The sequence below is a fragment of the Callospermophilus lateralis genome, chromosome 12 (assembly GCF_048772815.1).
Source record: "Callospermophilus lateralis isolate mCalLat2 chromosome 12, mCalLat2.hap1, whole genome shotgun sequence".
Lineage (NCBI taxonomy): Eukaryota > Metazoa > Chordata > Mammalia > Rodentia > Sciuridae > Callospermophilus > Callospermophilus lateralis.
This window is the reverse complement of record NC_135316.1, coordinates 84322219-84334688: the sequence shown is the minus strand read 5'-3', so window position 1 is coordinate 84334688 and position 12470 is coordinate 84322219. Positions and strand designations below refer to the sequence as shown.

General features: G+C 36.6%; 1 protein-coding gene across 3 annotated transcripts in view; it reads right to left on the bottom strand.

Annotated features, from left to right (window-relative positions):
* Positions 1–4485: 4485 nt before the first annotated feature.
* Positions 4486–12470, bottom strand: part of N4bp2l2 (NEDD4 binding protein 2 like 2) — an 86425-nt gene continuing 78440 nt past the window's right edge. For all 3 annotated transcript variants that reach the window (XM_076871984.1, XM_076871985.2, XM_076871986.1), the window contains 3 exons: positions 9976–10061; positions 8390–8429; positions 4486–5844 (listed from right to left, as the gene is read on the bottom strand). In XM_076871984.1, the coding sequence (XP_076728099.1) occupies positions 8406–8429; positions 9976–10061 (110 nt within the window). In that variant the 3' untranslated portion in view covers positions 4486–5844; positions 8390–8405. The remainder of the gene's footprint in view (positions 5845–8389; positions 8430–9975; positions 10062–12470) is intronic.

Here is a 12470-nt window from a genome sequence, read left to right as displayed (position 1 = left end):
CACCGTACAAGCCAGACCCTTCTGTCACAGCCCTCCCTCAACTCCACCTCCGACCGGCCTAGACCTTGAAAGTGAAATAATTTTTGTTGACGATTAAAGAATGTGAGTAGCACTTTGAATAGTAACAGTGAAGGCCATTGTCTCCTCAAATTTATGTACACCAACATCTGGCTGTGTCCCAAGGGCTAACACTCTCTTCCAGGGCCAGTATCTTCTTTATCAGACTGCCAAAAATATTCTTAGAAAGCTTTGTGGCCCGTACATAACTTTAAATCACTTCTTCCTCTGAAAAGCACACCTTAGGAATCATATTGAGTTAGAAACAAGTCTACCACACAGGCACCTATCTGCTCCCACAAAAAAAGAGGTAGCCTCTCTGGGAACTGTTTCAGATCCCAGAGGAAAGTGGCAGAGTCTACTGGCATTTACAGGGAACTAAGTTCTACGTTCCAGGAGCTGATGAAGACCCATTGGTTGATCACCATAATGACTCTCCAATATTTCAAACTCAAAAGCAACAGGGTGCCTGTTTACTGAGAGAAAATATTCAAAATCTCCATCCTAGAAAATCAGGATATATGGTGGCCTTGGCTATAATAATTATTGTAAAATAAATTTTGTTTCTGGCACCATAAGGTATGAAAATTACAAAAAGGAGTTGTTGCGGGGGGGGGGGGGGGGGTAGCGATTTCCTTCTAAACCAAAATCCAGAAATTCCCGAGTTAGTTTCAGCAAGGAGCTGTCTGGGAGGGGCTCTGTTCTGGGAACTTCACCTCCCCCTTGGGATTCCCCCTTGAGATTTCCCTCTGAGAGTGGGGGAAGGGGAAGGGGAAGTGAGGGAGGAGGATGAACTGTTCTCCCTTGGGGAAAAATATGCCTTCCCAGCATGGAAGAAGTATCGTGGGGGTGGGGGTGCTGGAGATCAAACCCAAAGCTTGGCACATGCCAGGCAAGCATTCTACCACAAAATTAGCCCAGGACATATATTTTCTTGATTCTTCTTAGTACTGCTAAGAAACCATAGAATTGCAAAGGCTTCTCTAATTATTAGGGGGAACTATAAAGAACAGAAATATACATGAATCATAACAATAGTGACATTTATAATCTATATATCCTATTATATTTTTTAGAGGGGTTGCTGGGATTGAACCTAGGGCATCATGCATACAAAGCAGGAGCTCTATAACTGAGCTGCACCCCCAGTTTTTACTTTGTACAAAAGTGTTTTGCCAGAAGATGGGAGGGGAGGGGAGGGGGAATAGTAGAGGATAGGAGAGGCAGCAGAATACAACAGACACTAGTATGGCAGTATGTAAAAACGTGAATGTGTAACTGATGTGATTCTGCAATCTGTATACAGGGTAAAAATGGGAGTTCATAACCCATTTGAATCAAATGAAATATGATATGTCAAGAGCTTTGTAATGTTTTGAACAACTAATAAAAAAATAATAGACTTCAAAAAAATAAATACCAAAAAAAAAAAAAAGTGTTTTGCCCAACTTTAATACCACCTTTTTCATCTAGATCTTCTCTGTCCAATACAGGAGCTCCAAGTCTTGTCAACTGGGCATTTAAAATGTAGCTAGTGCAAATTAAAATAGGCAATGAATTCCTAAGGTTCCAAATGGGAAAAAAAATCTCATTAATAATTTTATTTATTTATTTTTGGTACCAGGGATTGAACTCAGGGGCACTCAACCACTGAGCCACATCCCCAGTCCTATTTTGTATTTTATTTAGAGACAGAGTCACACTGAGTTGCTTAGCACCTTGATTTTGCTGAAGCCAGCTTTGAATTTGTATTCCTCCTGCCTCAGCCTCCCAATCTCAGCTGGGATTACAGGCATGGGCCACTGCGCCCAACTCATTGATTTTTATATTGATTATACACTGAAGTGTATATAATGGATATAATGGATTAACATTAAAACTTTATCTGTTTCTTTTCACTGTTTTATTGTGGTTACTATAAAGTATAAGTTATATATGTGTTTGGCATTATATTTCTTTTAGACAGTGCTACATGAGACTTTTTTTTAAGATAATCTTTTATTTATTTATTTATTTTGAAAATTTTTTTATTAGTTGTTCAAAACATTACAAAGCTCTTGACATATCATATTTCATACAGTTGATTCAAACGGATTATGAACTCCCATTTTTACTCCGTATACATATTGCTGTATTACTATTCTCCTCTGCGGGGGCGGGGGGATCTCAGGCTGTGTCATGGCAGCAGGAAGACATGTAGCTTTGGAAGCAAGAGGTTCTGTACACTGATCGTGCAATGCCTCTGACAGGTGGAGTTACCTGATAGGTGGTGGAAAATATGAGGTATTGCTCAAAAGAGAAAGCTGAGCTGGAAACAGAGCTTTGAAATTTCTGGCCCCTATGAATAGAAACAGACAGCTGAGGGTACCAGCATTTAAGGACTGTGCCCTTGAAGCAGATCCAGAGAAGGTGAGATGAGGGAATGATCAGCAGTGTAGACTGAACACTAATATAGGTGTTTGGAAGCTCAGAGGGAGAGAGTTTCAAGGAGAAGAAAACGGTCAGCAGTACCTGGAAGTGATCCCAGACACTTTCTTTTGGGCTTAATTCCCACATTTAACTAGTCAACAAGCTCTATTTTCCCAGATTTATTCCTCAAAACCACATTGTTTAAAGTTAACTGTGTATCTGTTTCCTCCCACTAGACTATAATTTCAACGACAGGGAAAGTGTTTTACTTATTCTTGGAGCTACATCCAGGAGCTACACAATGCCTGATATTCAGAAGGTGCTCAATAATTATATGAAAACCTGAACTATTTTTTTAGTTGATAAGCCTGAGGCTAGCTCTTACTAAAGATTGACTGATTCAGTTCCAGAGGCTGAGGCCACAAATTCTAGCCCAGGCAATTTAGTGAGACCCTGTTTCAAAATATTATATAAAAGGAGGTCTAGGCTATAGCTAAATGGTAAAACACTTGCCTAGTATACATGACGCTGTAGATTCAACCTGCAGCACCACAAAAAAACACTGAACCAGATAGTATATAGTGTCAGGTGAGGAATAAACAGAGTAAGTAATCGTAATCTTACAGATCTGAGAACAGCCTTGCTGTTAGCTGTTTTCAGATCATCTGATGGACAACTCCACAGTCCAACTATGTGACAGTGTCCAGATAGGTGGATACCTTTTAGAGAATATCTATAATAAAACACTCATTAGTACACTCTGTTTACATAACCAGCTTTTCAGCTCTAGGGTCCATTTTTCTATCATGTGACGACTGCCACAATCTCACCTTTGTACACTAGAAACCATTACTATTATGGACATAAAGAAAATAAACTTGAAGTCAGGTGCAGTGGTGTACACCTGTAGTCCCAGTTATTTGAGAGTATAATGAGACCCTATCTCAAAAAAAAAAAAAAAGAAGGAAGAGAAGGAGAAGGAGAAGGGGAGGTAAGAAAAGCTAGTGGATAAATCTGCCAGTACAGAAATTTCCTTTGGCTAAATCTGGTTTTGATAACATTCCCACACCCCCAAGACACACACATACACCATACACACATGCACGAGTGTGCGCGCATACGCGCGCGCGCGCACACACACACACACACACACACTTCTGAATTCCATATTTCACTCTTATAACAGAGACTTCCCCTATGGGAAGGACCATTACCTTCCAATTCCACAGCATCTAATATTGCCACTATGCACAGGGACATTTGTTCTAAGCTTCATGGAGGAAGCCTGGAAGGAGGAAGAATAGTCCAAACCCATTTCTCTAAAGCTCCATTCCAGAAATTAGGGAAAGGCAATAAAAGTGGGAGATAGTTGTAGAAAGCTGGGGCATGCTATACCCAAGTATAAGCCTGGGTATGTGTGTATATATATATATATATATATATATATATACACACACACACACACACACACATCAGCACAGCATAAAAGTGCTCCATAACTGGTCACTGCCCACAACATACCCATCATTAAATATTTCTAATACTATCCTTAGGTATAGTTATGATGATGCAGATTCTAATATATTAACCAGAAAGCCTCAGATGCTTTCCTGTTGAAAGTACATAAGAAAGCAATAATTTGTCACATGCCAAAGTCCCACTCCTGATTGGCTGTCCTTCCCCTTCCCCTGATTCTGCTTCCCTCCTGGCTCTTTCCTCATCCTTCCTCTAGAAGCCTGAGGAAGACATTAGGGGAAGACAAACAAGAAAGAAAAGTAATGCAGAATATGTCACAACACTAATACCAGTCAGATCTGTGCTAAAACAATCACATTCTGGGCCAAAGGCAAGTACACTTTCACAATAGCTCTAGGAGCCTGAAGAGGACCACCAAACACTGAAGACTAGGGTCTCTGTCAAGAAAAGATGAACATACAGAAAGTATACAAAATGAACATACAGAAAATATTGAGCTACTTTAAACAAAGCAAATAAATAAATATTTAATAAAGATGGCAGATTGAACATAAGCATTAACTTTCACCCCCTCCTTAAAACCTCCCATACTAAAATGTAAAGAAGGTTAGTTTGGGAGGTTTGGGGAGGCAGTGGTTAAATCCCAGGAATTGGAAGATTTGGAGATGGCAGTAGGGCTCTAAACCAAAAAGGAGTTCAAAATCTGTTTAAGAAACAGACATCAGGACTGGGACATGTGAGTGGTAGTGCACACACAAGGCCTAGGCCTACATTTGATCCCAGCATACTCCCCCCAGCAAACAAACACCCCCTCCCCCACACCTACAGGGGTATCATTTGGAGAAGGTAAAGATAAAGGATCCTCCAAGAGGGGCTTAAGACAGGTTGAACCCGCTTCCTGAAAACGGGGGATTTAAGCAAAAGTCTACAATGTTGAATGAGTAGAAAATTGCCCCTTAGTTTATATTTTTCAAAAACGAATTTTCAGATCTTAAGGTCAGCTAAACTAAAACAGAATTTTAAATAATAAAACAATACTAGTAACCTTAGTATATTATAGGTCCTACAATCCCCAATCAAATCCCAGAGGTCTGATATGTTTCAGAACTCACAAAGTGTTTGCTTGTTGAAGTAATACATACAAGAACACGTATTACTTTATATTTCCAGTGGGATCTGGGGAAGTCCCTAATAATTAAATATATTAATATTTCTGAAGAAAATATATGAATAGACTCAAATACATACCACATGGGGATAAATCAGGAGTAAAATTAATCAATTTGAGTCAGGCTTAGCTGTCAACTTAGTTTTAATTCTAAACTTATTTTTAAAACAAAGCTTGTTTGCCAGGGGCTGAGGGTACAGAGACTGGGGAAATGTTTAATGGATGGGTACAGAGTTGCAGTTTTATAAAATGTAGAGTTCTAGAGATGGATGATGGTGATGGTGGGATATTATACCTTCAGAATGGTTAAGAGGATAAATTTTAATGTGTATTTTACCACAATAAAAAACTGGAAAAACAAAACAGAAACAATTCTGGTTTTTAGAGCTTTTTGGATTTCAGAATTCTAGAAATGAAATCTCAGGCCAATATTCAGATATAAGACCTACACTTCTGATCCTGATGCAATTTTTACAAAAAAAGTTCCTCAAAATTTCTGTACCTTATTCTTCTGTAACATAAAAGTATGGCAAACATCTTCAAAATTAATAATAAAATACTTAAATGGTTACCTCTTCTGTTGAGTTTTTTATTATTATTCAGATAACTTATCAAGAATAGTTGGACAGATTATCCAAACCACTTTTGGTATCCAATGGGCCCAACCCTGAAAAGAGTTCTTCAGGTCAGTGCTGAGGAGGTGATCAGGGTCTTCAGAATCACTGTGAAAACGGCTATAAACAAACACAAACCCAGACAAATGATGAGAGGAACAGAGTTTGTTTCCAGATTCCCAGTGTTTGCTGCCCTAGTTATAGCACTCCCCTGGCATTTAGCACTGTATACCATCCCCTCAGTCCACACTTCAGCTGGTCCTACCCACATATATGAGCCCATCCCACAGACATTTCCCAACCACCTGTTCCTAAATTGAAACTTGTTCTTTATACTATTCCCTGAAGTCTAGTTATTTAATTAACAAAAAGTTAATATCACTAATTCAAGCACATGCATTAACAAGTTTACTGGGTCAGAAGTTCCTCTCCCAGATAACACAATTTCTACTGTGCTAGGGAGCATTTAGCAATGCTTTCACTCAAGGAGGTTTTTAGCAGAAGGAACCATGCAAAATAATTTGTATAAGTTATTGCATTTATTCCTCATTTAATATCTCTATGACAGGTTGGTATTATAAAGCTATTTTTATAGGTAAAGAAATTGAGGCTCTGAGAAGGTAATTTGTTGGGCAGCAGAATAGAATAGACAATATGATTGATGTATGTACATTCCGTGAATGTATTATATGTCAAAATACATTCTGCTGTCATGTATGACTAAAAAAAATAAAAATAAATCGTATGGTACAAAAAAAAGAATAATAGAAAATCTGAAAAAAAAGGAAGGTGATTTGTTTAAGATCACACAGTGTTATAATTTAGATACGAGGTATTCCCCAAAAGTTCACATGTGAGATGACGTAAGAATGTTCAGAGGTGGAATGACTGGGTTATAAGAGCCTTAACTTAATTGGTAGATGAATCTGGGCAGTAATTACAGGCAGATAGGGTGTGGCTAGAAGATCACTGGGGGTGCGCCTTTGGGGTTTATATTTTGTCCCTGGTGAGCAGAACTCTCTCCCTCTGCTTCCTGGTTTCATATCCTGAGCAGCTTCCTTCTGCCATGCCCTTCCACCACAATGCTCTGCTTCATCTTGGGCCAGTGCTATGAACTGAACTTCTGAAACCCTAAGTCAAAATAAGCTTTTCCTCCTCTAAGTTGTTCTCTTCAGGTCTTTTGTTTAGTGTCACAAAACTAACTAAAACACAGAGCCATGCAGCAGTAGTTTGAAAATGGAAATCCATTCTCTCCAACACCCCTCCAACACGAAGGAGTGCCACAATATCAATATTTTGCAACCATCAAGGAGTGCATTTTGAAATAGGCAAGACCTTGGGGGCTCCCAGAGCCAAACGGGACTTTCCTGCTACTTAGTTCCCTCTTTCTAAATTTCTATTTACCCTTTAAGACCCATGTTATGCCAAACACAAAATGGGGAGACCCTTTCTCAATTATAAAAAAAAAAAAATGCACATAGTTACAACACTCACAAAATGTCCCGAGACAAAGTAAAAGAAAATTAAGAATTTAATGTGAGTGAGGTCCAGTCCATATAGGGCAGTTTGGAATGCATGAAGAAGATTAACATCAAAATCAAAATTATGGTGTAAAAAAGTGTCCTTGACACAAAATATTCAAATTTAGCAGACAGAAGACTCTTGAGTTAACCATAGCCAAACACAGCCATGGTTACTCATGCTGTTTTTACTAATATCTTGTCATATTGGGGCCATCTCAGGCTAGGGAAGGAAAATAGTCCTTTCCTAACTTCCATCCCTACAACATAAATTTCAGGAGAGCAGGGATGTTTTCACTGCCATATCCTCAGAATATAAAACGATATCTGGCTTGAGGCAACTCAATAAATATCTGTTGGATAAATGAATGAATGTCTTCCCTCCTTTCTTGAGAATTCCTCACCTCTTATCTCATCCATATGTGGCCCTTCCAAATCTCTAAACTCTTACCCTAAATCTTTAGTTCTTTTCCCTCTTTTTTCAGCAGAAGCAGGTTTAAAGGAAACAAAAATATTTTTATTGGGTATATGAGAAATGAAAATATAGAATACTCTTAGAAGTAAGAGTTATAATTAAGAAAGAAAACATATGGTAAATCACAATGCATTCAATTCTTATCAAATTGACACATATATACTGAATTGTAGCAGATGTGTTTATTTCATAATTTAGGCATTTGGGGGGAAAAGTGCAATGTGTTTATTTTAATGTCAACTTGATATCAAGTTTAAAATATAACATGAATATGTCTATACATTTTCTCCTTTCTGAATCTGAAGTATTTAATTTCTGACGTATTTAAATATAATCTACAATCCTTATTTCCTAGGCCTGGTCACATACCAACCCCGGGGGAGATTTTTCATAAATTTTTTGTTTTGAGAATGCTCTAAAATATGTTCTAACCAATAAAGTGGGAAAATAAATTTGGGAGCAACAATCTAAGCTTTGTTGTATTTCACAAAAATATCTACATTTAAAGGAAATAAAAGCATCATGCGCAATAGCACACAGGGTTGCTATGGTAACAAACTGCATTTTTTAGATCTTACCCTTCTACTGTGGTTTATATGAGCTATTACAACCAAATAACGTCAATATTCACTCTGATCATACATATGTCTCCGGAATAAGTAATACTTACAATTCAAGAATTCTTTCTAACCAATCTTCTTCTGTCTTTTCTAGAAATTATCAAATACAGAAAATAATGATTAACATTTGGCAAAAAAAAAAAATTTGTCATTGTGGTTAAGTTTACACTGTCATTTTACTCTACACAGAGACATTCCTAAAACAGCAACACAATCACAAATGTCAATACAAATATTTGAAGTATTGTTCTGTGTGTGTGTGTGTGTGTGTGTGTGTGTGTGTGTAAGTAAGTAGTAATAAGATCTCTATGAAGAATAAAGAGAAATAAGAAGCATAAAAATATATATTTGATTTTACTGTATGGAAACACAAAACAAATGTAGCTTACTGCAGCAGTACTTATATGAACAAGTAAAAAATACCTATGCTTCTAAATTATTAGTTATATAATGTTTCACTAAACTTCCATTTTACTATTTATTTCAAAATGTATCCCTAGCAATGCCTCTGGGCTCATTCAAATCACCATTAATTAACATAAACAGAACCCCCGTCACCCCCATCATGTTAGAGTACTGGCTTTTCCAGAGTTTCCATCCCTCATCTTTCTAATTATCTAAGCCAGTCCTCCTCCAGCCTCCTGGAAAATGAACAGCCCTCAAAAATAGGCATGTCTTCCACTATGGACCAACAAATCACTCCAATAATGAGATGCTTCCAAGTCAAGTAAATATAAATCTAATTTGTAGCTGTTATTCTATAACAGGATAATATTAAGGACTGGATAGGAGAAAAAATATAATGAAGAAGAAAGGGCTCTCCCAAAATGGATACCTTAATCATACACAGTGTTGATGTGCACACACTTAAACAAAGGGAATTTAATATGACTTTCTCTTGGGACAAGTTAAAAGAAAACTTGCACATATTATCTACTCATCCACACATTCTTTTTTTTTTTTTTTTAGAGAGAGAGAGAGAATTTTTTTAAAGAGAGAGAGAAGAGAGAATTTTTTTTAAAGAGAGAGAGAATTTTTTTTTTAGAGAGAGAGAGAGAGAGAATTTTCAATATTTATTTTTCAGTTTTTCAGCGGACACAACATCTTTGTTTGTATGTGATGCTGAGGATCAAACCTGGGCCGCATGCATGCCAGGCGAGTGCGCTACCACTTGAGCCACATCCCCAGCCCCAGAGAATTTTTTAATTTTTTTTTTTTTTTTTTAGTTTTTGGCGGACACAACATCTTTGTTTGTATGTGGTGCTGAGGATCGAACCCGGGCCATATGCATGCCAGGTGAGCCCGCTACGGCCTGAGCCACATCCCCAGCCCCATTCATCCTTTTTCTCATTTTTAAATTAATTCCTTCCCCCTACACCCCACCATCTTCTAATTTAATATAATGGATGTAGCACTTCTCTGTTAAGTGTGATGAACAGATTTTCTCCAATTTTAATTTTTATTTTGTACTGAAAATTGAACCCAGGGGTTCTTAACCACTGAGCCATTTCCCCAAGGCTTTTTATTTTTTGAAACAGGGTCTTGCTAAGTTGTTTTAGCCCCTTGCTAGGTTCTGATTTCAAGTTTTAAAAAACCAGTTAAGAGAAGATCTTCTGTGAAAGCTATAAAAATATACCTCTATTGACATCTTCCATTGCAAATAGATCATCTTCAGTGTTTTCCAGTCAAGGGGAATAACATAGTCATCAGGTAATAAGGATTCTGTGAAAAAAAAAGGAGGAACAAATTTCATCTCAAATGTCACACAGATTTTTCACCCTAAATGTGAAGATATGCAATGTAGGCTGCTATAACATTAATACTCTGATTTTGAAGATATTTCAGTGATGGCTAAATCAAGAGTCTGTCTCAGACTTCTATTAGTAAACAATATCCAGACTAAAAGAAAATTCTTATTAAGTACATATATAAAATGATATGTATCATAGTCCATACTCTCATTAAGTACAAATATATATACATAAAGACATACACATATATAATAGCTTTAAGTGGTACTGTCTCAAGGCATAAAATTTAAATAGTCATCCTTTTCTGTGATACGTATTAAGCATTTCAGCTATAGCAAATTTAGTCTTCCTGAAAATTGTTTCTTCCATATGAGTGTCTGGGGGAAATTTTCCTCAAAATGAAGAAGCTCATAAACTAGTCCAAACATTAACACACAACCATAACATACAACATCAGCCATGCCAAACCACAAAAATTATTTTTCTTTTACTAGGATTCATTTGAGTTCCCTGCCTTATTTACAAGGCCACTGATCATACATCATGGCTTGGCTTGTCCAATTTAGCCAAGCAAATCAGTTTACAGCCTCCACTTAGAGTTTCTTTCTCTCCCTTTTTGTAAGCACATGCCATTTTCAAATGTGAAATTTTTTCTCTTTGCTTGTTTTACAAGCCATATTCTTTTTCTTTTGTGTAAAGACTGTTTATAATTCACTTTCTTATTGAAAGGATCCCAAACAAAACCACAACCCCATCTTCTCTTCAACAATCCCTTTAGCACTGCTAATCTCACTCATAAAATATTCATAAGCTTGTCATGTATATTTTCTATGTGCAGTAATTTTATTTTGTTATTTTTGTTTCCCCAGTTAGAAAGTAAGCTATTTGATGAATAAGGTCTATTTCCTTTAAAAAGTTTTTGAAGTCTAATTAATGGATGCTTGATCATTGTTGATTCAAGAGAGGAAGAGGTTTAGAATCTTTACACCTGTGACTTCTTGCTTTTTCTTACTGATCTAAAGCAGTAACTGTTAATCTTTCTGGGTCATGGAGCTCTAGGAGAAGCTAATAAAATCTATGGACTTCCACCAAGAAAGGGGCACAAAACAATACCAAAAAAATTTGCATGAAATTTCAGAATATAAACCTTGAACTAAGATCCCCGACCTAAAATGTCTTAAAATTCTTCAAAACAAACATATTTCATTTATTTATTCATTATACTTATTTTTTAGCAGTGAAGGTTTATTCTTGACTAAGAATTAAAAAGCAAGGAGAAAGCCTCAAAAATTAGCTTCTCATGCATTTTAAATTTAAAAAATCGAGGGTTTTTTTTGGTTTGCTTGTTGGCACATTTATTAGGATAGAAAAATTGCAGTTTTTCATAAAGGTAACAAGTATGTTCAATGTGATATCAGAATATCAAAACTAGATTGATAATTATGATCCCTGCACTGAGACTTAGGCAATTTTTGGTCTGAGTTCCTGGGACCAAGTTTATTTGGAACACCATAAGTTTAGGGGCAAAGTGAAAAACCAGGGAGGACATGTTTTGAGACAGAGCAAGGTGTGGGAACCCAAGTAGGTAAAGGAGAACAGGAAGATCTAAAAGAACTGGAAAACAAAGTTCCAGGGATTGGAACTTTGGCTTCTTGGCTCTTAACCTATTCCTAAGGAAGAGTACTAGGAAAGCATCAGGTATTGAGTAATAGAGGAGGAAAAGTTGGGATTTGTGTTCCATTTCCTCTATAGGACGGTTAGCATCTTAAATATGATTATTATTAAATATAAATTTACTTAGAATATTGATAATCATATATTCCCTTGTTTTATTCACAGGTGGATTTTTCATTTCCAAAAAATATTTTCTTTTTAAATATATATATATTTAGTTGTAGATGGACACAAAACCTTTATCACTTTTATTTATTTTTATGTGGTGCTGAGGATCAGTACCAGTGCCTCATATATTTGAGGCAAGTACTTCACCACTGAGCTACAATCTCAGCCCCCCAAAATAACATTCTTAAGAGATTAGGAGAGAGTTCAACTAGTCAACTTGAAAACATTTCTAACTACTTGAACTCTCTCCTCATCTCGTTAGAACCCTTCTCAATCTTTAAAAAATACATTCAACTATTTCCAACGTCTTTGTCATTTAATCTTTGTTTTCTCTACTTTACTAATCTCATATCTGGGAGCCAAAATTGTACATGAGAAAAGAGCCATGTGCCAAACAAGGGAAAGGTAAAAAGTAGAAAGTTTGAAAAAAGTAATAATAAAGCAGCCCATCTCTGTTACATGGTCACTGTATTTCTGCCTCATCCTTCATTCTTCTCAGTGTCTACTTAAATGGAGAGTCCAAATATTCTAGGCACTC